The 25089-nt window shown below is 52.0% G+C and overlaps 10 protein-coding genes across 10 annotated transcripts; 5 read left to right on the top strand and 5 right to left on the bottom strand.

The window, feature by feature from the left end:
- Positions 1 to 818: 818 nt before the first annotated feature.
- Positions 819 to 1427, top strand: J4E90_000291 (uncharacterized protein; the record flags this gene model as incomplete). The annotated part of the gene is made up of 2 exons (XM_051429887.1): positions 819 to 1046; positions 1095 to 1427. The coding sequence occupies 2 exons, from the start codon at positions 819 to 821 to the stop codon at positions 1425 to 1427; spliced, it is 561 nt and encodes a 186-aa protein (XP_051295374.1).
- A 3148-nt stretch (positions 1428 to 4575) lies between these two features.
- On the bottom strand, positions 4576 to 6267 carry RRP3 (ribosomal RNA processing protein; the record flags this gene model as incomplete). Its single annotated transcript, XM_051429886.1, has 2 exons — positions 4576 to 5477; positions 5532 to 6267. 2 exons carry the CDS (start codon positions 6265 to 6267, stop codon positions 4576 to 4578), a joined length of 1638 nt encoding a protein of 545 aa, XP_051295373.1.
- Positions 6268 to 6507: 240 nt separating this feature from the next.
- Positions 6508 to 8029, top strand: J4E90_000289 (uncharacterized protein; the record flags this gene model as incomplete). Its single annotated transcript, XM_051429885.1, has 4 exons — positions 6508 to 6623; positions 6676 to 6775; positions 6824 to 7378; positions 7433 to 8029. 4 exons carry the CDS (start codon positions 6508 to 6510, stop codon positions 8027 to 8029), a joined length of 1368 nt encoding a protein of 455 aa, XP_051295372.1.
- A 136-nt stretch (positions 8030 to 8165) lies between these two features.
- J4E90_000288 (uncharacterized protein) lies at positions 8166 to 9252 on the bottom strand (the record flags this gene model as incomplete). Its single annotated transcript, XM_051429884.1, has 2 exons — positions 8166 to 9075; positions 9128 to 9252. 2 exons carry the CDS (start codon positions 9250 to 9252, stop codon positions 8166 to 8168), a joined length of 1035 nt encoding a protein of 344 aa, XP_051295371.1.
- A 472-nt stretch (positions 9253 to 9724) lies between these two features.
- J4E90_000287 (uncharacterized protein) lies at positions 9725 to 10669 on the top strand (the record flags this gene model as incomplete). The annotated part of the gene is made up of 1 exon (XM_051429883.1): positions 9725 to 10669. The coding sequence occupies one exon, from the start codon at positions 9725 to 9727 to the stop codon at positions 10667 to 10669; it is 945 nt and encodes a 314-aa protein (XP_051295370.1).
- Positions 10670 to 11171: 502 nt separating this feature from the next.
- J4E90_000286 (uncharacterized protein) lies at positions 11172 to 12175 on the top strand (the record flags this gene model as incomplete). The annotated part of the gene is made up of 2 exons (XM_051429882.1): positions 11172 to 11205; positions 11388 to 12175. 2 exons carry the CDS (start codon positions 11172 to 11174, stop codon positions 12173 to 12175), a joined length of 822 nt encoding a protein of 273 aa, XP_051295369.1.
- A 3352-nt stretch (positions 12176 to 15527) lies between these two features.
- On the bottom strand, positions 15528 to 16689 carry J4E90_000285 (uncharacterized protein; the record flags this gene model as incomplete). Its single annotated transcript, XM_051429881.1, has 2 exons — positions 15528 to 15575; positions 15625 to 16689. The coding sequence occupies 2 exons, from the start codon at positions 16687 to 16689 to the stop codon at positions 15528 to 15530; spliced, it is 1113 nt and encodes a 370-aa protein (XP_051295368.1).
- Positions 16690 to 17799: 1110 nt separating this feature from the next.
- On the bottom strand, positions 17800 to 19293 carry J4E90_000284 (uncharacterized protein; the record flags this gene model as incomplete). The annotated part of the gene is made up of 1 exon (XM_051429880.1): positions 17800 to 19293. One exon carries the CDS (start codon positions 19291 to 19293, stop codon positions 17800 to 17802), a length of 1494 nt encoding a protein of 497 aa, XP_051295367.1.
- Positions 19294 to 19913: 620 nt separating this feature from the next.
- Positions 19914 to 21127, bottom strand: J4E90_000283 (uncharacterized protein; the record flags this gene model as incomplete). The annotated part of the gene is made up of 2 exons (XM_051429879.1): positions 19914 to 20933; positions 20987 to 21127. 2 exons carry the CDS (start codon positions 21125 to 21127, stop codon positions 19914 to 19916), a joined length of 1161 nt encoding a protein of 386 aa, XP_051295366.1.
- A 1578-nt stretch (positions 21128 to 22705) lies between these two features.
- On the top strand, positions 22706 to 24425 carry J4E90_000282 (uncharacterized protein; the record flags this gene model as incomplete). Its single annotated transcript, XM_051429878.1, has 4 exons — positions 22706 to 22781; positions 22831 to 23631; positions 23682 to 24129; positions 24188 to 24425. 4 exons carry the CDS (start codon positions 22706 to 22708, stop codon positions 24423 to 24425), a joined length of 1563 nt encoding a protein of 520 aa, XP_051295365.1.
- Between the last annotated feature and the right edge of the window lie 664 nt (positions 24426 to 25089).

Raw genomic sequence — 25089 nt, 5'->3', positions numbered from 1 at the left:
GACCGCGACAGAGTTGCTGCGCAGAGCCTCCAAAGATCTGCGTAGCAACATTGTTGAAACGTACGTTCGCCTTGCCGTCGAGTATCAGGTATTTGCGTTCGCTGATGTCAGCGAGGTACGTCGGATCGCGGACCTGAATAGCAGCAGCGTCTCGCGAAGGCAGATTATGTCTTTATCGACGTGTCGTTTCAAGGGCCTGTGTGGGGGCTGCAATGATGACGTGAGTGTCTGCAATGGTCTCGGTGGTCGCAACGTCCTGTCCTTCTCTTTCTCATACTGCGTGCCGCGTAGCGGCTACCCATTACACGCGCCACATCTGATAATGTAAGCTAGAGGCTGTCGTGAGCCCGATCGAGGTTGCCGTAAGGAAGGCAGGGCCGGCATCGTGCCCTCTGGAGCAAGTGAACACGTGTACTTCTCGCGTCACAACACTCCGTGATCTTTCAAAGACATGCTAAGGTCGCTGCGACAGAGATGAACGCGATTGTAACGCGTCGAGAACGCGTCGAAAGCTGAACGTGTCGAGAGAGTAGGAGCGGGACCCGACGCGGCTCTGCGGAAGATCGATGATGGCGGGGAATTAGCGCAACAATGCGGAGCCTCCGCCTGCCGGCAGAGCCACATTTATGAAAAGCTCTGCCAACGGATGACATCGGCGATCTAGAACTCGGCATGGCATCTCAACATGTTATCGGAGATATATCCTTCTGCATCAGCCACTACTTCGCGGGCAGAACAGAAATTGCGTGAAGCTTGCTACCACATACCTTGATCGCACATCTACACCACTTTAACCACCGCAACGAACAACTTTCAAGATGGCGACAGACGACATGCAGATCCCGCAACACGTGGGCCTCTCAGAAGCACCCCGCGATGTCGAAGCCATCAAAAAGCAAGAGAAGGCCGCTCTGTTGCCACACTGGGATTCCGGCATCGCATTCAAGCTCGGCTACAACCTCCGCACACGCCTGCTTACCTTTGAGCGACCAGCTGTCGTAGATATTTCTACCATTAGCACGCCAGGTCATGTGCTTTTCCATGCCGTGAGTACCATGATCAACGCGTGTAATTGCTATGCTGATATGAAGCAGGTAACACACTCCGGCACAGCCCTAGACAACGACTTCTGGGTCAGCCGCAAACGCGCGGCCGTCATCCGCTTCAACGCAAGCACGTGGCGTCTGCAGAACCAATTCGAGGGCGATGAGGAGAAGTTCAAGGCTAAGATGGGTCTTGGTGAGACGGCGAAAGATTATGCGATTCACGGTGGTGGTGTGCCGATTTACATCAAGAACTGTGATGGGCCGGTTGCGGTGGTCGTGGTGAGTGGGTTAAAGCAGTGGGATGACCATCAAGTTGTGATTGAGGAGTTGGGTAAGCTGTGTGAAGAGATGGAGAAGGGTACTGCGGGTACGCCGATCTAGGGGGCAGAGGGGTATATGAGTAGGTATCATTGATGGAGATTAACCCTTCCTTCTATCATCTATTCACTTCCACTATTTTCCAAAACGGAACGCCTGAATACCCATGGGTGCAAAAAAGATAAACCCGAAAGCAATATGGCTGTCCTGTCCTGCCGAGGACTCGTTCTTTCCAAAATTTGTTTTCCGCACGCAATATCTGCGGCGTCGGCCTTTTAGAAGACAAGATTATGGAAACCAAAGAGCTCGGTTTCAATTCTGATGTCTCCCTTCGATCATTTAAAAGATCCTTTCACACTCCTCCAGAAAGTCTTATATTTCAACGCATGTGGCATTTCCAACTTCAAAGTGTCCAAAACAACACGCGCATCATGGCATGACTTTACGGCTTTGCCTCTACCAAAGGCTATGTCCATCTCCCTCGGTGCAAGCGTCAACAGACCCGGTTTTCTTCCGACGATCTAAAACGTCTTGGAAGTTCACTCATGTGAGTGCCGGGGCTTCTCGAAAACAGCAGATAGCGTACATCATGTTTTTTGCCATCAAAACGATTCACTCACTCAAAAAGACGCATCAAACTGCTGCATGTGTCTCGGCGCCAGCACCAGATTTCTCGCACTATAACGCCTAACCAGATATAAAAGCTCGCCCAGGCGCCCTGCTTCCTTCCTTTCATCATCCACTCCTTTGCACAAAGATACAAAAAGGTACCGGCAAGCGTCCATGGACTTTCCGTGCTTCTTCCAAAAGACCAAGGCCAAGCCCCGCATGTGCAGTTTTCCCGTTCTTTATCCATCTACCTTAAAACCTCGTCGGGATCAACTCTTTCGCCCACCATCTACGCCGGATTCCAAGGCTTCATGAATCGACATTTCCCTGTCGATAGATACAAAATCAGGAGAGAAACGGATTCATGTGTTTGCTGTCTCCCGCGGCGGTCTCAGCACTCAAAACAAACAGCTGGGTATTTCATGTGCTGCGCTAGTGGTTACAATAACAACAAGCAAACAAGCATGTCGCTGCCAATCATAATATGAAGCTATCGACTATACCAAAGACCCTCTTCAAGGTCCGCAGAACCCGAAAACTGGTTTTACATGACCGATGTTTCCTGCCAGCAGGGATCCAAGACTCCTCACAGCTTTTGCATGGCCGTCTGTTCTTGACCTTCTTCTTCTACTTCCGTCTTCCTTTCCGTGAGCGTCGGAGCTCTTATTTTACTCCTGTCTGTTCAAACCCCGAAAATAGCTGAACTATGCGAATGCGTGGTCTTTCCAAAAGTACAAGCGAGCTTGAATATGACTTCTGTCGCCTGCAAGTTGCTTAATTCCAAAAACATTCAGGGACTCGGCATGGCTTTCGGCACTGTCCACTGAAGTTATCACAGCTATGGCACGACCTGGCACGGCGACGTATAAATACTCCTCAGTCCTTTCTTCCTCTTCTACTTCATTATCCACTCGCTCAGGTTTGAGTGTTCAAAGATAGCGTTCTCCACCACGATGGGCCGTTTCTGTTCTTTTCCAAAACGGAGTATACTCGAATCGATGGCTGCGTTCCCGCGCTTTGTCCGTTTACTCAAAAAACTGGTTCAGTCTACCGCACTAGAAAAAACGCAACAACATGCCAAATGATCGGAGAACGCCGCCGAACAGAACGATGTGGCCTCCAAAACTTGCTCTATGGGCGGTCAATGATCCAGTCTGCGTCTTAATATCTCAATCAAAACGACACATCCAAACTCCCGATGCGAGTGACTTCGGCGTTGGAATAAAGATTTCATTCTGCACAGGACTCTTACTCTCAACCTCATGCGTGTTGTTCTAGGCGCAACTCAAAAACATCCGCAAACAGTTGATGGGCTCTGCCAAACTTGTGAGATTTGCCATGCTACACGACGTTCATCTTGTGCGATTGAGATCGTGCAACAAACGGAATTGCAGAGTATGTTTGTACTGTTGACGTGCGATGTGCTTGTTGTAAGATTATGCTGTATGCTGCACAACACAGAAGAGCGGGATCTGATGCTTTTAGAGTATGAAAAGGTGTTGTCTCGTATTATAGCCACAAACGCATGCTCGAGATCGATAACTAAACTTTTCCGAGAGGCAGAACCATGGATAGATGCTCCACGCTTTTTCAGAACGACACATGGCTTTCTTCAAGACAGCTTTCGAAACCATCGACTACCTTGCCATGCTTTTAGGTATTCAAGAACAAAGATCTTGTATGTTAGAAGAGAAGAAGCATCGAGACCAGAGACGGCTTATATAGCCATCCATACTCACGAGCTTTCAAAGGCGCATAGCCAGATGGCCAGCGCATTTCAGCAAGTCTCAGCTCAAACATTCGGATATCGTATACTATGTAAAGAACGAAAGAAATTTTTGATGGTGAAGTATGAGCAGGATGGTACCGAGAGGCAGGCCCATCGAAACAGAATCTCCAAGTTTTGCGGAGGACATGACAGTAAGTAGTTGCTTTTTTGGAGTCATCACTTCTCTTATCTGACTTTTTGGAAAGAGGAGGGGAGAACTTGGTGTATGGAAGGAAGAGAGAAGAGGCAGTTGCGAGATGCCTTTTATGCCATGCATTGTAGCGTGCTCCCAGAGTTGCATGGGTGATGGCTCAAGCTACTCGTGCGACTCTTTCCCAGACGCTGCAATGCCGTGTCCCATGTAGAATGTGGGATATCTTTTGATTGTGAAGTATGAGCCGGATGGTAACAGCGGGGAGAACCATTGAAGGCGGCAGTCGATCTTTTGAGAGAGGACGCAGCAGAGCAAAACAAAGATCCCAGAGCCATGACAGCTCCAGGATATCTTTTTGAAGAAAAGAGGAAGTTCTGAGTGTTAACAAAGACAAGAGAAGTGAGCACGAAAGACGCCTTTTATATCCTCCACACTAGCCGTCCAGCGCACCAGAGATTCCAGAATAAAGCGATGTGTTCATATATCATATTCGATGCCCGCATAATCCATCATAATCCACCCCCACTCACATCCCATCCAAAACAAAGCACACAAACTTTTCGTTCCTGACCAAGGGTGCCATCTTCTCCAAGACATGGTCGGGGATCAAGCAACTCGTAGGGTATACGCGAAAAGATCAAAACGCCAAAACCGACAACCCATACCTAGGGACAACACATCTAACCCTCCTCCGTATCCATCGTGTCACGACCTCTGCCCCGGCCGCCGCCACGTCCTCCTCTTGACCCACCTCGACCACCGCGCCCACCCCTGCTACCTCTTTGCTCATGGTAGTCCTTCATCTCACGAACAGCTATTCTCTGTGCATCACCCACGCGCTCCGCGTAGACCATCGCTTCGTCTTTGTTGATGGCCTCTTCCGGGATCTTTTTACCCAGCGCATTCTCAATCCTTAGCCAGATCTCAAGATCGTACTGTGTAACGAACGACACCGCCTTACCCGACTTTCCCGCTCTTGCTGTACGACCCACACGATGGACGTAAGTCTGAGAGTCGCTTGGCAAGTCGAAATTGACAACAAGGTCAACGGCGGGAATATCGAGACCACGGGCTGCTACGTCGGTTGCGACGAGGATGTCGCGGCTCTTTGACTTAAATTTGTTGAGGGCGCCGAGACGGGCGGACTGGCCTAGTTGGCCGTGTAGCGGGATGGCGCCGAAGCCGAGGGTGCGGAGGAGGATGGAGATACGCTGGGTTTCGTTGACTGTGCGCGTAAAGATGATGGTGGGGTGGCCAATGTTGTCGTTGAGGAGGTGGATGAGGTAGAGGTCCTTCCACTTGAATGGGAGAAAGATGTAGCGCTGGAGTAGGGTCGAGACGACTTGGTGCGAAGAGCTGCTGATGCTCACGCGGACTGGGTTTTGTAGGGCGGCGCGTTGAAGACTCTCGACTTTGGAAGACATGGTTGCAGAGAATAGGTATGTGTGTCGGCCCTCCCTGGGAAGTACCTTCAAGATCTTGTCTAGTACGGGGCCGAAATCGAGGTCGAGCAGGCGATCGGCTTCATCGAGGACCATGTACTTCAGATGCTTCAGACTGAAGCCCTTGGTATTTTCAAGATCTACGTGATGTGTCAGTATGGGTGACGTATGGCTCGTATATGTGCGTGACTCACGGTCAAGCAGGCGTCCAGGTGTCGCTACTACGACGTGTGGTTTCTTGGACAGCGAGATGGCCTGAGGAACCATGTCCATTCCTCCTACCAACGTCGCGCACTTGACGTTGATGATGCTACCCAGAGCATCCACCTGTTGTGCGATTTGGTATGCCAACTCTCGTGTTGGGGCCAGAATCAGACCAAACAGCGGCTGTGGCTTCTCCAGTAGCGACTGAAGGATAGGTAGGACGAATGCCGCCGTCTTTCCAGAACCCGTCTCGGCCAATCCGATTACATCCCTACCCTGAAGGGCCAGAGGTATAGCTTGTTCCTGGATAGGAGTCGGATGTACGTATTTCAAGTTTTCGACTGCATCGCAGAGCTCCTCGCGCACGCCTAGATCGGCGAAGGTCTTCTTCGGTTCGTTCGCGGCGGGTTGCGCTTCTTCGCTCGTTGCGTCGGCGGTGGTAGAGGGCCCTGCTTCGTCTTTAGAACTGCTGTCGCCTACTGCATCTTGGACTTCTTCGGCATCGGTTGAGTCCCTCTCTGCGGCGTCATCGTCATCGCCGGACTCGGATTCTGGTGGTGGTGCAGGCTTCTTCTGGACTTTCTTCGTAGGTGCACTGGATGGTCGCACTTTCTTTGACGACGCACCGGCGGCGGTGGCCGCGTCTGCGTGAAGCTTTCTTTTCGTGACTCCAGGCATGATGTTGTTGTGATTGTCGAGTCTGGAAAAGTTGTGCGACAGAATCATGGTACCGCGGTTCCCAACCAAAGAAACCGCGAAATCTTGGCGGACCCACCTAAAAGTTCGAAAGCCGGCGAGCTCTAGTTTGCGACTGCATGCGACGAACTCGTTCACTCAACAACACCACAACTCCCTCTTCTGACTTACTCGAGTAGAGAATACGATTGCAGCGCAAGAAATATACGTCTAGTCATCTACACTACCTGTCAATACTTCAATTTGGTCAGAGACAGCTGAGTTTTCGCAATGGCTCGTGGAAAAGGAACCGCGCGAAAGAAGCAGTCGGTACGCGACAAGGAGCTTTCCAAGAAGCCAATAGCAGGAACGCCGAAATCCATGGTCATTCGCATTGGTGCGCAGGAGTGAGTGTGGTCGAAACGAGTAACATCCGACTCGTTTGCTAACAACATCTAGAGTAGGAAGATCTGTCTCAGACCTCGTAAACGATGTGCGCCACTGCCTGGAGCCCGATACTGCTATTCGGCTGAAGGAGCGAAGGGCGAATAAGCTCAAGGTAAGACATATATAACTACCGGCATGATCTGAGCTAACAGCCTCAAAGGACTTCCTCGTCATGTGTGGACCGCTCGGTGTCAGCCATCTTCTCCTCTTCTCCCGCTCAGAAGTCGGCAACGTCAACCTCAGACTATGCCGCGTCCCCCGCGGACCTACCCTCCATTTCCGAGTCGAAAACTACAGTCTCTGCAAAGACATTCTCAAGTCTATGAGACGCCCACGAGCTGGCGCAAACGACTTCCTAGTTGCGCCTCTGCTTGTCATGAACAATTTCCTTACCAGCGATGCGGAAAGAGAACGACTCGGCGACAAGGCTCCGCCTAAGCATCTCGAGAAGCTTGTGACGGACATGTTCCAGGGCCTGTTCCCGCCCATTCAACCGCACACCACCCCTCTACACTCGATCAAGCGCGTCCTCCTGCTCAACCGTGAGCCTCCCTCGGAAGAGAATGGCTCCGTTACAATCAGCCTGCGACATTACGCAATCACAACGAAGGTCACAGGCGTACCGAAAGCCATCCGCCGGTTATACGCAGCCGAGAAGCTGATTGGCAGCAAAGAGAAGAAGAAGAGCGCACTGCCCAACCTAGGCAAGCTCGAGGTAAGCATTAACTCCCCAAAATGCATGTAGAACATGCACTAACCCCATCTCCAGGACGTCGCAGACTACATGCTCGACCCCTCAGCCGCGGGCTACACATCCGCCTCCGACACCGAACAAGACACTGACGCCGAAGTCGAAGTCGCACAACCCGTCCGCCAAAAAGTCCTCTCCCGCAAAGAAAAGGAAAAGCTAAAAGCCGGCGACGAGACCTCGCACGCCCGCGCCCGCGGCTCCAAACCCCGCGTCGAGAAGCGCGCCGTCAAGCTCGTCGAACTGGGTCCGCGCATGAAGCTGCGCCTCACAAAAGTCGAAGAGGACGTTTGCGGGGGCAAGATCATGTGGCATGAATACATCAAGAAGAGCAAGAAAGAGGAGCAGGAGTTGGAGAAGAAGTGGACGCAGAGGAATAAGGAGAAAGAGGAGAGGAGACGCGTTCAGAAGGAGAATGTGGAGAAGAAGCGCAAGGAGAGGGCTGCTGCTAGGGGAGAGACTGGTGAGGGCGAGGGCGAAGGAGAGGAAGATGAGGACGAGGAGATGGATGACGATCTTTTGGATGCGTATGATATGGATGACGATGTTTGGCAGGATGCTGCTGATGCTGGGGAGGAAGAAGATGAAGATGAGGATGAAGAAATGGAGGATGAGTGATGTGGTCTGATAGAAAAGTCTTAATGATACCCTGAATGTTCAACGCTTCATCCTGAAATTCAACCAATCTATGCTTCAATCCCAAGGCACATGCAATACAACCGGGTATCAAAACACCATCCCCCCATAAGCTACTTTATCCCTTCATCTTCTTGATCAAAACCTTCTCTCCATCCGCACTCAATTCCCACCCAACCCCCTCCTGCACCAACTCCTCCCAGCTCCTCTCCGCGCACCTCTCGACAAACGCCCTATCCGCACTCAAATACGCTCTACCCAAACACTTGAGCGCATGCACCCTAACCCCTCCATCCGCCCACTCCATAACCCTCCTCTGATACCCATCCACACTTCTTCTCACGCGCCAAAACCCCACGTAGTCATCCGCGACCAGACACCGCAACACCTTCTCCACCCTCCAATCCTTATATCCATACCGTAGTTTCGTGGCTCGGGCGCCGGAGTAGTCGGATTGCCGACATGCTTGGTCGAGGATCAATAGGCCGACGACTTCGTGCAGGGTAGATGGCGAAAGCGGGTTAACGGGATGAATCTTCCCGAGGAGGGAGAGCAGAGAGGGCAGGTAGGAAGACCAGTCGTGGCAGAGGATGCTGACGTGGATGGCGAAGGTGTAGGCGCGGAGGGCGAAGGCGTCGGTGCGCGAGGACGCGGTTATGGCTTCTCGTAACTTGCGCAGAGAGGCGAGGACTGTGGAGAGTTCTTGGATGGAGGGCGTGAAAGCCTTTTGGGGTATGGGCTGATGTGGTGTGTTTGTGGATGTTGAAGCGAGGGGTGGGCGGGTGGTGGTTTGTTGACGGGCTTCTGGTGGTGCGTGTTTGGAGAGGGAGAGCGAGGAGAAGGAGGACGTGAGTTTGGAATTGGCGGTGGGCGCTGTCGTCGACTTGGTCGTGGTGGTCGTGTCGGTCGGCGGGATGCTGACGGATATGAAGAGGCGGTCTAGTTCGTCGCGGTTGAGGGCGCAGAGTTTCATGTAGCGTTCTATTATGCGGTTGAAGTAGATCTCTTGTGTTTTGAAGTCGTTCAGCCTGTATACTCGTTAGCCATTGTGTCGAGACGTATGGGGCGAGAGGGCTATACCGTGTCTCTCCTTTGGAAGGCAGTCCGTATGTCTCCAGGACATCTTCGCGGACGGGCTTCAGCCGGTTCCATGCACCTGAGGCGGCGCGACGGCTGCTGGGTCGGCCGGGATCTGAGGACTTCATTGCGCTGGTGGTGGAGTTGGGCGGTCTGGTGGAGAGCACGGGAGGTCAAGTTATGTCAAAGACTCTAACAACCATGGCTGTATATCACCTAGCGTATTTGCGACACATGGTGTGTGGTGGTGAAAGCAACCGCGCTCGAGGCTGGGAGGAAGGGAAGGTGGGATGGAGGGGCAGCGCACGACCTCGACGCGTCGGAAATGTCTTGTCTCGTGACAACAGCGAGACCACTGACAATGTTGCCCATAAAGAGCGATTGCGCTGTCAAGGTCATTGCTTTGCTTTAGAAGCGACGTGTTGTCCTCGCAAGCCTGACCGGACGCGGTATAGTCTACCTAGATCGCGTGTAGTCCCTGAGGGTATTCGCGGATTCTCCGAGGCCGCTTCATGACATGTGAACTTCCAACAAACACTCTTATATTGCAGGCCGCCCCCTCAAATCTGAATCAAAAGATTCAAATCAAATACCTCCATGATGGAAGCAGCCAAGGAAGCAACCTCAAAAGCCGCGCAAACCGGGAAAGAGCTGGAGCAAAAGGTTGAAGAGAAGTTGATACTACTATGGGACGAACTCTCGCCATGGCAGCAAGACAACCACTACATTCAATCGGGATACCGCGCTCAATCCAACTCATTTGTCAAGTCCTGGAAGAGTCTCGGATATCTGCACAACGAAACCGTCAACATCTACACCCATCTCATCGGAGCTGTGATGGCTGCCATATCCTCCGTCGCACTCTACAATACGTTGTCACCTCGTTATGACACAGCGACGCAAGAAGATGTCTGGGCCTTTAGCTGCTACTTCGCAGGAGCTGTAGCATGTCTGGGCATGAGCGCGACGTACCACACCATACAAAACCACTCGCACGAAGTCGCTGTCTGGGGCAACAAACTCGACTATCTGGGCATCGTCTTCTTAATCTGGGGCAGCTTCGTACCCATCGTATACTACGCTTTTGGCAGCGAACCAGAACTGCGAAGGACGTACTGGACCATGATCACGACGCTGGCAGCTGGCACGTCAGTCGCAGCAACACATCCCAAATTCCGCACTCCCGCATTGCGACCTTTTCGAGCGCTCATGTTTGTGCTCATGGGACTTTCCGCTGTCTTCCCTGTACTTCATGGCGTTCAACTGTACGGTGTCGAACATCTGCGCAAGAGCATTGGCTTGGATTGGGTCCTTTTGCAGGGCGCGCTGTATATTGCTGGTGCCGCTATCTATGCTGCGAGAATACCTGAGAAGTGGAGTCCTGGGAGTTACGATATCTGGGGCTCAAGCCATCAGATCTTTCACGTCTTGGTTGTTCTTGCGGCAGCTAGTCATCTCGTGGCTTTGGTTACGGCGTTTGACTACGCACATACGCACAGGATGGACAAGGTGATACATGGTATGGGAGGCAAGATTTGGACATGAGTACACGATGCTATGGCAAAGCGCAGTCAACCAAAATGCTTAACATCTTCAATGACCGACTCAAGAGTGTAGTCTCGTCCTCTTCGAAACCCTATTCAGAATGCCATGCCGTGAAGGAAGCGATCGACAAGGATGTATTTCGAGAACGCGCACAGACCAGCCGATGACGCCGTGGCTCGATCGCCAGCCACCTTCCCCATAGATTGCACAGATTGGCGTTTGTGGGTCAGGGCAGCCAATCACGCCTCAGCACCGCAGCTTCCGATCTTCGAGAGCTCTTTCCCAGCACTCAGGTTCCCGGCTTCCATTCTTCTTTTCCCTTCCACACCGCCCGTCGCGTCTCTTCCAACTACTTGCGCATCATTTCTACGCATCACCGCATCCATTGCACCTTTACGCGCATCAATTGCTGTTCCGCCCCGCTTTCGCGACTTTACACGCGGTTTTGCGCACCATAACGTCATCTCTTACCACCTGCCACTGCTAAGCTACGTTACACACAATGACCGACACTGAGATCCAACAAGGAGATAAGGGTACGTGCCTCTCAATCCTCAATCCGAGACCCCTTCAGCCGTTCAGTGGCTGCGCATCGCGAGGTTCCGCCAGGCGCATTGCGCTCACTGGCGCGTAACGATTGCCCATCCGCGCGCGTCTTCCTTGCCGCGATCGGTATAATCGCAAAAGACTCAGGAACTCACTGCTAACGTGTGAGCAGTCTCATGGAACTGGGGCTCCGGACAGCCCGGTGGCACCGCTGCCGAGGTCAAGGACCAAGGCGAGATTGCCATTGAATCCAAGAAGGGCAACACCATCAAGAAGAACGCCTCGCCCGACAACCCCGCTGTGCACGTCGAGCGCTCTGGCAACGATGTCGTGAAGCGCGCTTCCGAACTCCAGATCGACGAGAAGGCCGGTGGCGCTAACGGCGACTCCAAGGAAGAGGACAAGTCGGCAGAGTCAGAGAAGAAGGATGACGACAAGTCGGCTGACTCAGATAAGAAGGAGGACGAGAAGACCTCTGAAGCCGAGAAGAAGGACGAGGAGATGAAGGACGCGCCTGACAGTGAGGAGAAGAAGGAAGAAGCGCAAACCAACGGCGAGTCCAAGGCTGAAGAGGCCAAGGAGGATTCGAAGGAAGAGTCAAAAGAACAGGCCAAGGACGACGCGACAGAAGACAAGTCCGACGAAAAGGACGAGGAACCCCAGGCCGGCGACAAGCGCAAGGCTGACGAAGTAGCCGCGGATAAGACCAACGGCGCCGACGCCGACGCCGATGAGAAGCCCGCCGAGAAGAAGGCAAAGACCGACGAGGCCGACGACGATGAAGCCGACGAAAAGGAAGAAGCCGAGACAAAGCCTACCCCCAAGAAGGGCGGCCGTGCCAAGAAGGAGAAGAAGGAACCCGCAAAGAAGAAGGCACCCAAGAAGGCTGCCACCGCCGACGGTACACCACGCCGTAGCGGCAGGACCACCAAGAACACCGCATCAATGGCGGAAGACTAGATGCGCGACACGGTACGAAAGTCTCCTCATAGGTTCAAAATGCATAGAGTCACGGATGGCGACGCAAAGGATAACAATGAAACGACCATGGAAAAATGGATACTGGGTGGAATGGAAAAGGATCTGTATTCATCGGTGGCAGGCGCTCATAAGGGATGGATTTCGCACTCTCATTTCCTTTTTTGAGGTTCTGCTTTTACTTCGGTATCGTACGTCTGCTTTTCTGGGCTTGTATGTAACTGTAACATGGAATGAATCAACAACGTAAACATTAATTGCAGACTTCCACGTGCTTGCTTGTTCTGCTGAAAAGCTCTGATGGCGTGTCATAATTGACATGGCACAAACGAACGACTGAGTGCTTCAAAAAGATTAGATTGCAAGATGTAACTACTAACTACCATCTCCTCTATACACTGCGTTCAACTCCGTAATGCTATTTGCTTGCTGTGATGTCTGTCAGCGATGCTGTGCCAGTTGTGATGTGGTAATGCGACATGTGTACAATCTCGAATATCAGACAGGAAATACTCATTCAATAAAGGCCGTGAAACCTTCTCCGATCCGTCTTGAAACTTGTGATTTGTATTGTGATCATCATTGCGAGATGGGGTGTGGGGAGTGGGTGTAAAGTAAGGGCGAGTGGTGGACTTACTTGGTTGGATTGCTGGGAGAGCTTGGGATGGCTCTAGGTTAGTTCTGGGATTGTGGCTGCGCTTTCGGCAATTGAGATGATGGTTGTGTTTTGCGCGTCGCGATGTATTGATGGCGCGTGACACGCGGTTGTAAAGATCCCATCAACTCATGTCGTAGCTGTGCCGCCGAGGTATGGTGAGAGAAGGCTGCGAGGAGCTCTGCAAAGTTCTTGCGCGTTTTCAAGCGAAGGGTCTTGGCGGGGGAGGCCCATGCGTCCTCCGTGCCTGCCCCACCTTCTTCATCACGATGCTCACTTTTATCATCCGTCACTTCTTTTCGCGCTCGTCTGGTGAGGATTTAGCTGCCACTACTCTCAGTCGCACGTCGTAATCTTGCTTATATCTGGTTCGAACGTCACCACGATTTCGGTCTTTGTGTTCTACAACGCTTTCCGAGGCTGCCTTCTTGTGTCGTTGCCTTGGAGGTAATGCGGACAACGAAGGGAAACATCATTCCTCATACGCCTGCAATTCGAAAGCTCCAAACAAAAATCCGCAATTAGTCAGAGGATGCCCTTTTACAGCGAAACACTTCCATTATGCGGCTTCTGGACGCACGCACTCTGGAGCTGAAGACGTTCGTCGACAATATCCCACCATATGCCATCCTTTCGCACTGCTGGGAGGATGAAGAAGTTGTCTTCTCTGATCTTGCTGATCTAGAGCAAGCGAAGAATAAGAAGGGATTTTCGAAGATTGAACAGACATGTAAACTTGCGATCGGAGATAGATTTCATTATTTATGGATCGATACCTGCTGCATCGACAAGAGCAGTAGTGCTGAGCTTTCAGAAGCTATTAACAGCATGTTTGCATGGTATCGGGACTCAGATCAGTGCTATGCGTATCTCGCCGACGTGGAATTTGAAGTCGAGTTTACAGAAAACAAAAAAAACAGGCTTCGTGGTAAAACCTTCGCGCGAAGCAAATGGTTCAGGCGTGCTTGGACGTTGCAAGAGTTACTGGCTCCTAGTAACTCACGAACTGGTAGAGATGGGGGAATGAAGTTTTACTCTCGCTACTGGCAACTTCTTGGAAGTAAGGCCAGCATTGGAGGGCGAATATCTAAGATCACAGGCATCCCTGTGGAGTATCTCGAGGGCCAGAGCTTGGAATCTGCGAGCATCAGTATGCGGATGTCGTGGGCCGCAGACAGACAAGCGACAAGATCCGAAGACATTGCTTACAGCCTACTTGGAATCTTCGATGTCAACATGCCATTGTTGTATGGCGAAGGAAGGACAAAGGCATTCAGAAGATTGCAGGAAGAGATCATGAAGATATCTGAGGACGAGACGCTCTTTGCATGGGAGTCCTATTGGCCTATAGAAGAGTTGACCGCAGACGTACTCGCGACTCGTCCGGACGATTTCCAATCAACGCAGAATCTGATACCGTTCGCATCGGATGATCCTGTGCCTCCTTACACTATGACCCACAGGGGTCTACGCATATGGCAAACTCTCTTCCACAACCACCAACTCGACAAGTATGGACGCGAAATGCTTCGCTCGCTTCAATTTCCCGACATGATCTGGTCTGGCCATGACATTATTTGGGGGATTTTGAGATGTCACATCGTGCACGACTTCCAGCACTTCATCATCGTTCCGCTGCGGTACTTGTCTGCCGATGTCTATCTTCGGGACCATGATACTTGTGTGTCCTTGATTCCTTTGGGGTGTGTACCGCCTGCTGCGTTCACCAGAGAAATTTACATCCGGAACAATCGGGCCTCGACCATCCAGAAAAGCGTCCGGCGCCGATGGGGGTTTCTTATTCGAAATCCTCTAGAAGGTATCGAGATACGACAATGCTACCCCAACGAGGCCTGGAATGAGAAAGACAACATCTTGCAGGGCAAGGACAACAAAACTGGAACTTCATCATGGCACGCGTCCCTGGAACTAAACTTCAGCCTTGCCACGGAAACAGGACATTCTGCTAAGTACATGATGTTCCTATCCATAGGATGCAAATATGATAACACAGTAAAGAAGCCACAACCCTGGTGTCATATCAACGACGCGGTCTGGCGACAAGGCACCATGGACTTGGAAGCATTCCATGCTATTGCCTCGTCCATGTCTCCACGAAACGAGGTCCGGCGGTTTCGTGCGGGCGACCTGATCACGACAGACCTGAGCCTCAAGGTTTCTATCACGCCTACCAAAGTTCTTTCGCAAGACATGTTCATCGTGGACTTTGAGCACGCGCAAGTTCAACAGCGTTATACTACAGCTGCACTTGATACTCAGGTACAGCTACTGCCTCCCCCTGCATCTGAATCTAGTCCTCCGATGCGTGATGTTTCGGAGCTGAGAGTTTCGGACATCTGAGATCATTCGAAAGTTAACGTGTGAATACTGCCGCAGACCTCTATTTGCTGTCACCCCTTTTCTTTATGGTTTTGGTATTCGGTGACGATTGCTTCTTCGGAGTAGTACGAATCGGCAGTAATTTTTCCCATGCCTAGCAATACTCCCGTTCCGGGTTTTCGGGCACAGCCTTCATAATTGAACATATATGCATGGAGATAATAGCGCACATCAGAGGCTTTTGTCCTCAGTGTGTAAAGCCCGCCTGAACCCGCCCTTTTCTCTCCTATCAATCGAAAACACCCGACTCCAAACGATTCGAATATGCATAGACCACGCTCACCGAAGACGTCCTGAGTAAAGATCGATGGTGTTAGCACGAGCGAACTATATCATGTCAGCGAATTCAAATTTACGGAACGAGACAAGTACTCACCTTAGTCTTGTGTACCAACTTCCAAATGATGATCGGAACAATGAAAAGCGGTATGCCAATATACGAGGCGATGAAGTCACCCGTACTCCAGTTACCCTTTAAGAAGACAGGAAATCCAGTGATCAACGTAATAATAGTAGATCCGATAAATCCATACCACGCGGTGAAAGGTTGGAAGGGGCTCTTCCACGGCAAGCTATCTCGGCTGAGTCCTTGCGCCTTCATAGCAGCATGGAAACGGATGAAGCAGAAACACAATGTTGCCCAGGCGATCAAGCCTGCAACTGTGCTGAGACTCACTAGCCATCCAAATGCTTGCGCGGCACCTCCCTCGCCCAGGCTGAGATATGCAAGAGGCCCAAAGAGCCAAGACGCAAGGACCGCGTAGTATGGTACTCCGTTCTTCCAGGTGCGGCCGAAGATTTGTGGAAGCTGGCGATCTGTGGTCATGGCGACAATGATTCGGGAACCGACCCAGCAGTAAGAGTTTCCTGCCGACCAGGCAGAGATGAGAATGCAGGCGTTGACGATCGAAGGAAGGACGCTGATGCCAGCTTGTTTGATCGCGATAACCCACGGCGATGAGTTGGCGTTTCCAGTGCCTGACACGAGGCCCGGATTCCTAGGATCGACAATGATTCCAATGAGAAGAGCACCCAGGATGTAAAACAAAGCGATGCGGAAAGTAACCCGTTTGGCCGACTTGGGAATGGCCGAGTGTGGGTTGATGCTCTCGGCAGCGGTGATAACAACCACCTCGACACCGATGAAGGAGAACGCTGCGTTGACAAACGAGGCGAGGAATCCCAGGAAGTGACCTGTTGGCCCAGAGATGCCATTGTAGTCCACCCAAGCGCCTGGATTGTTCCAGTAGCGGAAGCCAATTGTTTCACCGTTTGGCGCTCCTCCGGAGGTAATGACGATGGAAACCAGAATGAGACCAAGGAAGCATGCAATCTTGATCGCACCAGCGACGACTTCAGATTCACCGAACCAACGTACACTTAGCAAGTTGGTCGCCAGGATAAGAACCAGACTGATGGAGATGACCACGGCAGGCGACATGTCGGTCCAGTAGCCCACCAGAATCGCGGATGCCGAGCACTCGGCAGCAATGGATATAGTATAACAATACCCATAGCTGATAGCCAAAGAAAAGCCAACCGCCGGATCAATGAAGCGGCTCGCAAAATGCGGGAATGAACCAGCGGTAGGAATCTGCATCACTGTAAGCAACTACCCCTTGGGACCCAACACCAAAGAGTTACAAACCACAGTAGCCAACTCCGCAATACTCTGCATAACACACCAAAGCACACTTCCTACAACCAGATACGCAAGCAACAGACCCGCAGGCCCAGCACTCGCATACGCAGACCCCGTTCCGATGAAAAGACCCGTTCCAATCCCGGAACAGAACCCTATCATCGTAACATGGTAGTTCTTGAGCCGTCGTTGCGTGGCACCGTGCCCACCGACATTGAGTTGCGGTTCGAGAATGGGTTTGCCGTCGTCGGAGCCATGGTGGTCGATGTGTGGTGAGCTTTCGATGTCGTGCTGGCGAATTTGGTCCAACATTGTCGACTACGATGTGACCGCGGAGACAAGGCTCTGGGGTATTGTTGGAGAACGCACAGGCGGTAGTGTGGCGGGGATGTGTACCCAGGTAATGTCAGGGACCGCACTATGGAAGCTGTCTTGGTGCTATGTACTATACTTGCCCTTGTGTTCGCCCGTCCCTGAAATTCTTTTCGGCGCTATCAAAGCACGTCATGTAAATCTGTTGTGAGCCTGGACCACCATGTGGTGGCGCGGAATGTAGTTGGGAAGTACTATACGAATACCTGGGTACCCATCATGGTGCGTGGTTTTGGAGGTTTGGACCTCGCCGCAGCGTCTAAGCGGCTGGACGTCTATCACGCTTTATCGATAGACTTACTCAGCTGTAGACCCTTTCTTGACAGGTGTAAAGCGTAGCCATGTGATTTGTTACTTGGGCTAGTTTCCACTAAATCGTGAATTTTCGGAAGGGGCCGATCTTAGCGCGATGAAGTTTTCTTAATGTTCGCACTACCAGGACTGTTTTACGCTAGTTCGGTCCGCTCAACAACAGAATTGTGGGTAAGATCATAGCGTGCTCGTTTCCTAGCATGACGAATTCATTTATCAAATCGCTCAGACCTTTACTTTCAGCGTCCAACGCCTTCCCAAACATGCCCACCGACTGAACAAAAAGCTGATCAGACTCAAACCGAGAATCGCGCAGAAGAAAGCTACCATTGGCTGTGGTCCAACTGTCTCAACAAGCTCTCCGCTGATCGGGATGCACACCAGCGTTGCGAGGGAAGCGATGAAGTACATGCTTCCATAGTATCGGCCAAATTCCTCTGCCCTGCATAGTTGACCTACGCATGCGGGTGTCAACGCCATCCAGGAACCTGTTCCGAAACCGAAGAGCGCTGCGAAAGCGTACAGTGCTGGAAGCGATGTTGTACCGAGTGGCAGCCATAGGGCTAGCATCCAGAGTAAGGTGAAGACGATCATGATGAACAGAGTGTTGAATCGACCAATCTTATCCGCGGCATACCCAGGTAGTAATCGTCCAAGGCAGGAGACACCGTTGAGTACCGCGATGAGGTAGAAGCCAGTGTCAGGCGGGAAGTTCGTACTCAGCGTTGCGTAAGTAGGCATGATGCCCAGTCCACCGAAGAGAACGACTTCGAATCCGAAGACACTCAACGTGAACAAGCTCAACCTCAGATCGCCGTAGATAGAGAGTGAGATGATGGCTTTCTTCTTTGCGGCGGCAGACGGCGGGATGCGAGCTTTCATCAGGATATTGGCGATGATGAAGCAGAAGAGGAAAACGAAGCCCAGTATCCGGAGCGACCACGCATAGCCGTACTTCGGAAGAGTAGTTCGTAGGACCAACGGAATCGTCAGGCCACCAGCAGAGCTACCCATCATGGCGATACCTTGCGTAAGACCTCGCCTCTCCTTGAACCAATGCGCAACTACTGCAAGACTCGTAGTCGTCAGCATGGCGCCGGAAAATCCTCCCAGTACGCCACAACAGAGAATCATCTGCCAGAACTTGTCGCACTCAGCAAGCAGGAAGATCATCAGGAGGAACATGACACTTCCTGTCAAAGCGATCCATCGCGGCCCATACCGGTCGAAGAGCGGTCCCACCCAAATACCCAGCGCAAGTGACAGGTAGACGAAGACCGACGGGATCCATCCGATATCACGTGCCGACATATACGAAAGCTGGTTCTGGCCCCAGTAGTCCTGAAGCGTGCCGATGGACACCATGAATCCAAAGGAAGGAAACAGCATCAACCACGCCGATGCGACAACGAGCCACGCGCGCAGCCCACCTTCGGGGAAATCGTCTTCAGCGTCCACAATGGGTATCCCAGGTTCTTCGTCAAGTTCGTCGATAGGCTGCGTCCGATGCGACCGTGTGCGCACATGGGATCTGACTTCCATCTCGTGATGCGCAGACTGTTTCGATTCGCTCCCCGCCTTCGATCGCCCCGTCATCTTCGACACCGTCCTCCTCAATCCATCCCAGATCTCATCAGGCTCCTCATAGACATAGGGTCTTCCGTCGCTCGTGGTCGGAATGTCCTGCATCTGGACAACAGGGTTGGCGATTGGATCCATCTTGAACAAAAACCACTTCTTCTATCCTTATATCGTCTTTCAAAAGATAAACAGCAGCAGATTGCGTCAAGCGCTCGTAGCGTGGACCAGAAAGACGTCTTATCCGTCGTTCAGAAGTTTGGTCGTCGACCACACGAGTCTACCGTGCCTTGTACAACAGCGACAACACCCGGATTCGCATGCCTCATCGAGTAGAGTAGCTTGGCGCAAAAAAACGCATCTATGACAGCGACCAGACGCATAGGGCGTGTTAACGCTCGATGCGCCCTACCCTATCGGCGGAGCGACGGTTAGTGGAGCGGCGTGTCTGGGCCTGCCCCGCCTTCAACCGTTGATTCGCATCTTCGGAGCTTTTTGGCATACTCCGATGATTCCTAGATGCACTTGCTCGTACTCCGAGATCGCCATGGTGGAGAAAAGGGCGGAAGGCGTGTGAAGTTTGTCAGGGCGCGGTGTGGGTTGGGCTGGTCGAAATCGTGATTTTCGCGAGGGTTGCACTTGCGATGCCGGCAGAAGGCCGCGGAGTCGGTGGCTGGTGCATTACTAAGCCACTTTTGCAATGACCGAGTTGAGTGCATCCCATTGTTCTACAATGCTACTACAAAGTTCCGCTTTGCTGCTTACAAGGCTGCGCATAATTCCGGTACAGCCGTAATGACAGAGTGATACCTCACCTCGTCATAACAATGCACATCCGCGATCTTCAGTCCCGCGCTCTCCAACAACTTCGTCCAGTCCTCCCTGCTCCGCTCGATGCCGCCCAGCGACGCCATCATCGCAAGATCCATCATAGCGACCTGCCAAGGTACCTTCGTCTCCGGTAGCACCACCTCATCGATCAGGATGCGCGATTCCGGACCCATAGCAGGAACGATGTTCGCGAGAATGCGAACACAGTCTTCATCCGTCCAGTCATGCATGATGTGCCTGAGATAGTAGAACTTTGCTTCACGAATAGGTTGCGGGGTGAAGAAGTCATGGGCTTGGAACTCGATACCGTCCACGTGAGGCGCATGCGCGAGTGTTGAAGGGACATCTTGGGCGACGATACGACCGGGCAGTTCGGGAAACTTCTTCTTGAACGCGACGGAATGTTGGCCAAAGCCTCCGCCAATGTCGACCAAGAGCGCAGAGTCGTCCGCGGGCTTGAAGTCGCCGACAACGTCCTGAGCAGGGTATGAAGACACCCAGCTATCGACAGAGTCAAGCACCATTATGTGACCGAGTGCTTTCATCTGCTCGCCGTCCTGCTTCATCCACTCGAACGGTGTAAGGTCCGTCTTCATGGCCGAATGAAAAGGCAGGTCCTTGGGATCGGTGATGTCCTGGTACTTGTGCTCTTTCAAATAGCCAGGCAGTGCTTGCATAACCGGCAAATGGAGTTTCGACAGATGCGGCGCGGCGCCGTTGACGTGCGGGTTGGCGAAGACGCGCGTCGCACGGTTTGCTGCAAACGTATCCTTTTCGACTTCTGCAATGAGTCCGAACGATGCCATGGACCGAAGCAAGTGCGCGAGTAGATTGGGCGCAGCGCCAGTCTTTTGCTGAAACTCATCGTGTGTTATTGGTGTTGTCGATGAGGCGAGAGTGGTAAAGATGTTGAGATCGATACCGACGTCGATAAGAGCCCATTGAAGAGACTGGGGAGGAATTAGTAAACGTATCTCGTACGTAACGGATAGGGAAAACTTACTGCCATAGCTAGGCTGAACATCATCTCCCAGTCGCTGTAGAGATCCTTCTGTAGGTCCCGGATCTGTTCCTGGATCTGTTGTCTTTCTCGGGCATTGCCCTTGGCGTATGCCTCGCGGATCTGGTCTGCTGCTGATTCCATAATTGTGGGCTTGAAGCTGTACACTAGGGTTTATGCTGGAAGGGAGAGGCGTTGCAATTGCTGTGTAGATTAACATCCATTATCGGAGGCTTCGATCTTTATACTTCATCTCTGTTCGCGCGACTGTCTCGGTTTCTTCGGTCGTACACCCCGTCCTTCGCTCAAGAATTGTTATATTGACCGATATGTGCGACATTCGGGTTGGTAGTGGTGAAGATGTCCGTAGGCAGCAGCGAGATGACCGAAAAGACCGAAAAGACCAGTACGTCTGTACCTGAGTTCCTACAAAGCACGACTTACCGCTGGAGCCTTCCAGAGGGCCTTCTCTCAGCTTTTAGGTTCTCCTTGAATACATGGTAATCCATCCACAATGGATTGAGGCGAAACAATGATGGTGAGTCCGATTGCCTAAATAGGAAGGTTTTGCTTGGGTGTAGATGACGGCACTTTCGCTCAATGACGCCCAGGTCGCCAATGTTGGCCCAATGTCCCCCAATGACGCCCATGACGCCCATGCCTGCCTCGCCTAGCATTCATGGTATGCACACCACGCTCGTTCAACGCCAGCGACCTGTACTTCGCCAAAGCCAAGCCTCATGACGCAATATTACACTTTCAGTATGAGACATCCTGAAGCGCGCGCAATATTATGCATCTCACCCGAGCATCCAGCGACGGTGGTTGTTGCGGACACGAACGAAACAAACGTAGCCCTCTAGGCTACCTAGGTAGGTCAAATCGACAAGGCCTCAGCTTGTGTGCATATCGTGGGAAAATCTGAGAGGCGGTATTGGGACAAGCTACTCAAGAGATTATAGTTGAGTGTGTCCAATACTCTTCGTCCAGAACGCTGCCGTACTGTTGAAGCCCGCCATGTTGACGTTGCAGTCACGTCTGTGGCGGATTGGCAATGCGCAGCGGACCGGATGTGACGGATATTGGCTATACTCCCGCCCGACTAAGATGCCTTCGCATCCTGATGTCTTCCAAGTCTTCGAGGGTGTCTTGCTGACATGTCAATGCGTCCATGGAGAAGGGTCTTCGGACGCAGGCGCTACGATCGCTGGCAAGCTTAGCGTTCGAGATTCAAGTGGAGCTCATTATTCCGCCGACGCTTGAGAAATACCGCCATTCAGATGGAAGCGCTAGGCTCAACACATGCAGCACCAAGCATTCGGGCGGTCTCGTATACATGGCTTGGGAGGCTTATCTTCACAAATTTTGAGCCGCATGCTGTAGCGTCGCGCAACGAAAACACCATTAAGAATGCTCGCAAAGGTCGCAACGGCTCTGTTCTATGAGTATGTAGCAACCGAGTCAGACAATAAGCCTGAACGATCCCAGAGACGAACAAATGACTGGTGGAAGAACAGATAAATGGGTCTGCGGAGGCCAAAGGTGGAGTCTGGGGTCGGACAGGTTCCTCCACATGATAACGACGCAATACTCGGGGACAGCACTGCCGGTGGTGCCACCCTCGGCGTCTGGTGTTCTGACCTAGGTATTTATTGAAAAGCCTACCTCGCTCTCTTTGTACGCAGACAAGTCAACCCAGAAAGCTGCGACGACATAACCAAGATGCCGTCCAAATTCTTCAAGAACCGCAGGGTCTATCTACTGACCAGTGTTGCCTACATGGGCTCGCTGCTGTTCGGTAGGCGCCCGCTGTCTCCATTCCTGAGCAAGAGCTAACACTATGGAAGGTTATGACACCGGAGTAATGGGCAGCGTGCTCGCGCTCAAAGCTTTCAAACAGGACTTCGGCTTGCCAACAGACTCGTCTGGATTCTCCGACTCGAAAAATGCATCGGTATCGTCGAACGTCGTATCGCTTCTTACTGCAGGTTGCTTTTTCGGTGCCATCGGGGCCGCTTGGATCAACGAACGGTTCGGTCGACGATTGTCTCTTATGGGCTTCTCCCTCGTCTTCCTTATCGGTGCCGCAATCCAGACTGCCGCTCATCATGAGATTGGCGTGATCTACGCAGGTCGCGTCATCGCAGGGCTCGGCATTGGAGGTATGTCATCCATTACCCCGGTATTCGTCTCGGAAAATGCTCCTCCAGCTCTTCGAGGACGTATCGCTGGTCTCTTCCAGGAGTTCCTGGTCATTGGTAGCACTTTTGCGTACTGGCTAGATTACGGTGTTGCGCTCCACATGCCCACATCAACGAAGCAATGGAGAGTGCCCGTATCGATTCAACTCATCCCAGGTGGTTTCATGTTGATTGGACTATTCTTCCTCAAGGAGTCTCCGCGGTGGCTGATGTCAAAGGGTCGACAAGAGGAAGCCGCGCAATCGCTTGCGTTCATTCGCTGCGAGCAACCCGATAGCGCTGAGCTCCAAAAGGAGCTAGCTGAGATTCGCGCTGCAGTCGAGGAGGAGTTGAACCAGACTGAGGGCATAACCTGGAAGGAGGTTCTCCTTCCTGGCAACCGATACCGATTTATCACTGGTTTTGTGCTCATGTTCTGGCAGCAGTTCAGCGGAACAAACTCAATCGGTAAGATGAAGATCTTCAGAGCTAAACTTCGCCATCTGACCTTCTTTCAGGCTACTACGCTCCCCAAATCTTCCAGACCATTGGTGTATCAGCAGCTAACGCTTCGCTGTTCGCAACGGGTATCTATGGCACAGTCAAAGTCATTACGACTGGAATATTCTTGATCGTTGGTATCGACTTCATTGGCCGGAAGTACTCGCTCATGGCTGGCGCGGCATGGATGGCGTCCATGATGTTCATCATCGGCGCTGTTCTTGCTACAAACCCACCAAACCCAGATTCTGGATCAGTCTCGTCCGCCTCCATCGCCATGGTCGCCATGATCTACCTTTATGTCATCGGCTACTCGGCTTCTTGGGGTCCCGTCCCATGGGTTTATCTTGGGGAAATCTTTCCAACCCGACTTCGTTCGTATGGTGTGGGAATGGGAGCAGCAACACAATGGCTCTTCAATTTCGTCATTACGAAGATTACACCCGCTGCAATCAACTCCATCGGGTAAGGCAATGACTCTACAAACTGCATACAAGACATGCACTGACATCGTCCTTTGCAGGTGGAAAACATTCCTCATGTTCGGCATCTTTTGTCTTTCCATGGGCATCTTTGCTACATTTTTCATCAAAGAGACGAAAGGAAAGACACTTGAGGAGATTGACATCCTGTTCGGTGACGTGTCGGCTGATCAGCGTCGCCAGGATGTCGAGGCGGGTATGAAGGAGGAGCAGCGAAAGCACTCGGTGAAGTACATGGAGGATGCTACTGAGCTAGATGACAGGGCAGGCAAGGACTGAGCAGTGCTTGCAGATCAGCAGTGCTTGCAGATCGATACCGAGGATTGCGCCGTTCTGTAGATTGATGAACATGTTCAGCAGACAATGGCGAAACTTGGCGATAAGCTGTAGCCGGACTCAATCTAAGAGTCTTTTTGCCTGGGTTTGACGTGCGCATCAATCGCGTATCTCTGTCAAGACGGGAAGACGATAAGCCATTTGATATGTCGGATGTCGATGCGATGGGTGACGATGAGACCGTTTTGGGATGCGGAACAGGTGGGGGCTTGGTCAATACCCAAAGGGGCTAGCGTCGTTATCACAGGGGCAATTGCAAGAGGCCTCCGACATTTCGACGCGGTCCTTCGTCTTCGCATCACGACCAGCGTGAATCTCATCAGAAAATGGGTGCTGCATCACTTTCGAACATGCTGCCATCATTCCCGCTTCCATATCGACATCCATTTGCATCATGTGTCCCACAAGGCGATTCTGTACGCCCAGTGTGGGGAGACCCCGAAGTCAGCTTTCACGCGTTCAAAGGCTCTTATCGCAGGTTTAGTTCATTCTGATTCGTTTGTTACGACCAACAGGAAGACTCAGTATGCAGCCTCGCAGCCCTCAGCATCGACCGTTTACCATGATGTCGGAACCACTGTATGATTACGGACGCCACAAAAGCCTC

This window comes from Alternaria incomplexa (assembly GCF_024043165.1).
Source record: "Alternaria incomplexa strain BMP 0042 chromosome Unknown scaffold_1, whole genome shotgun sequence".
Classification (NCBI taxonomy): Eukaryota; Fungi; Ascomycota; class Dothideomycetes; order Pleosporales; family Pleosporaceae; genus Alternaria; species Alternaria incomplexa.
Note: the sequence above shows the minus strand (reverse complement) of the source record. Positions and strands in the feature narration are given on the sequence as shown.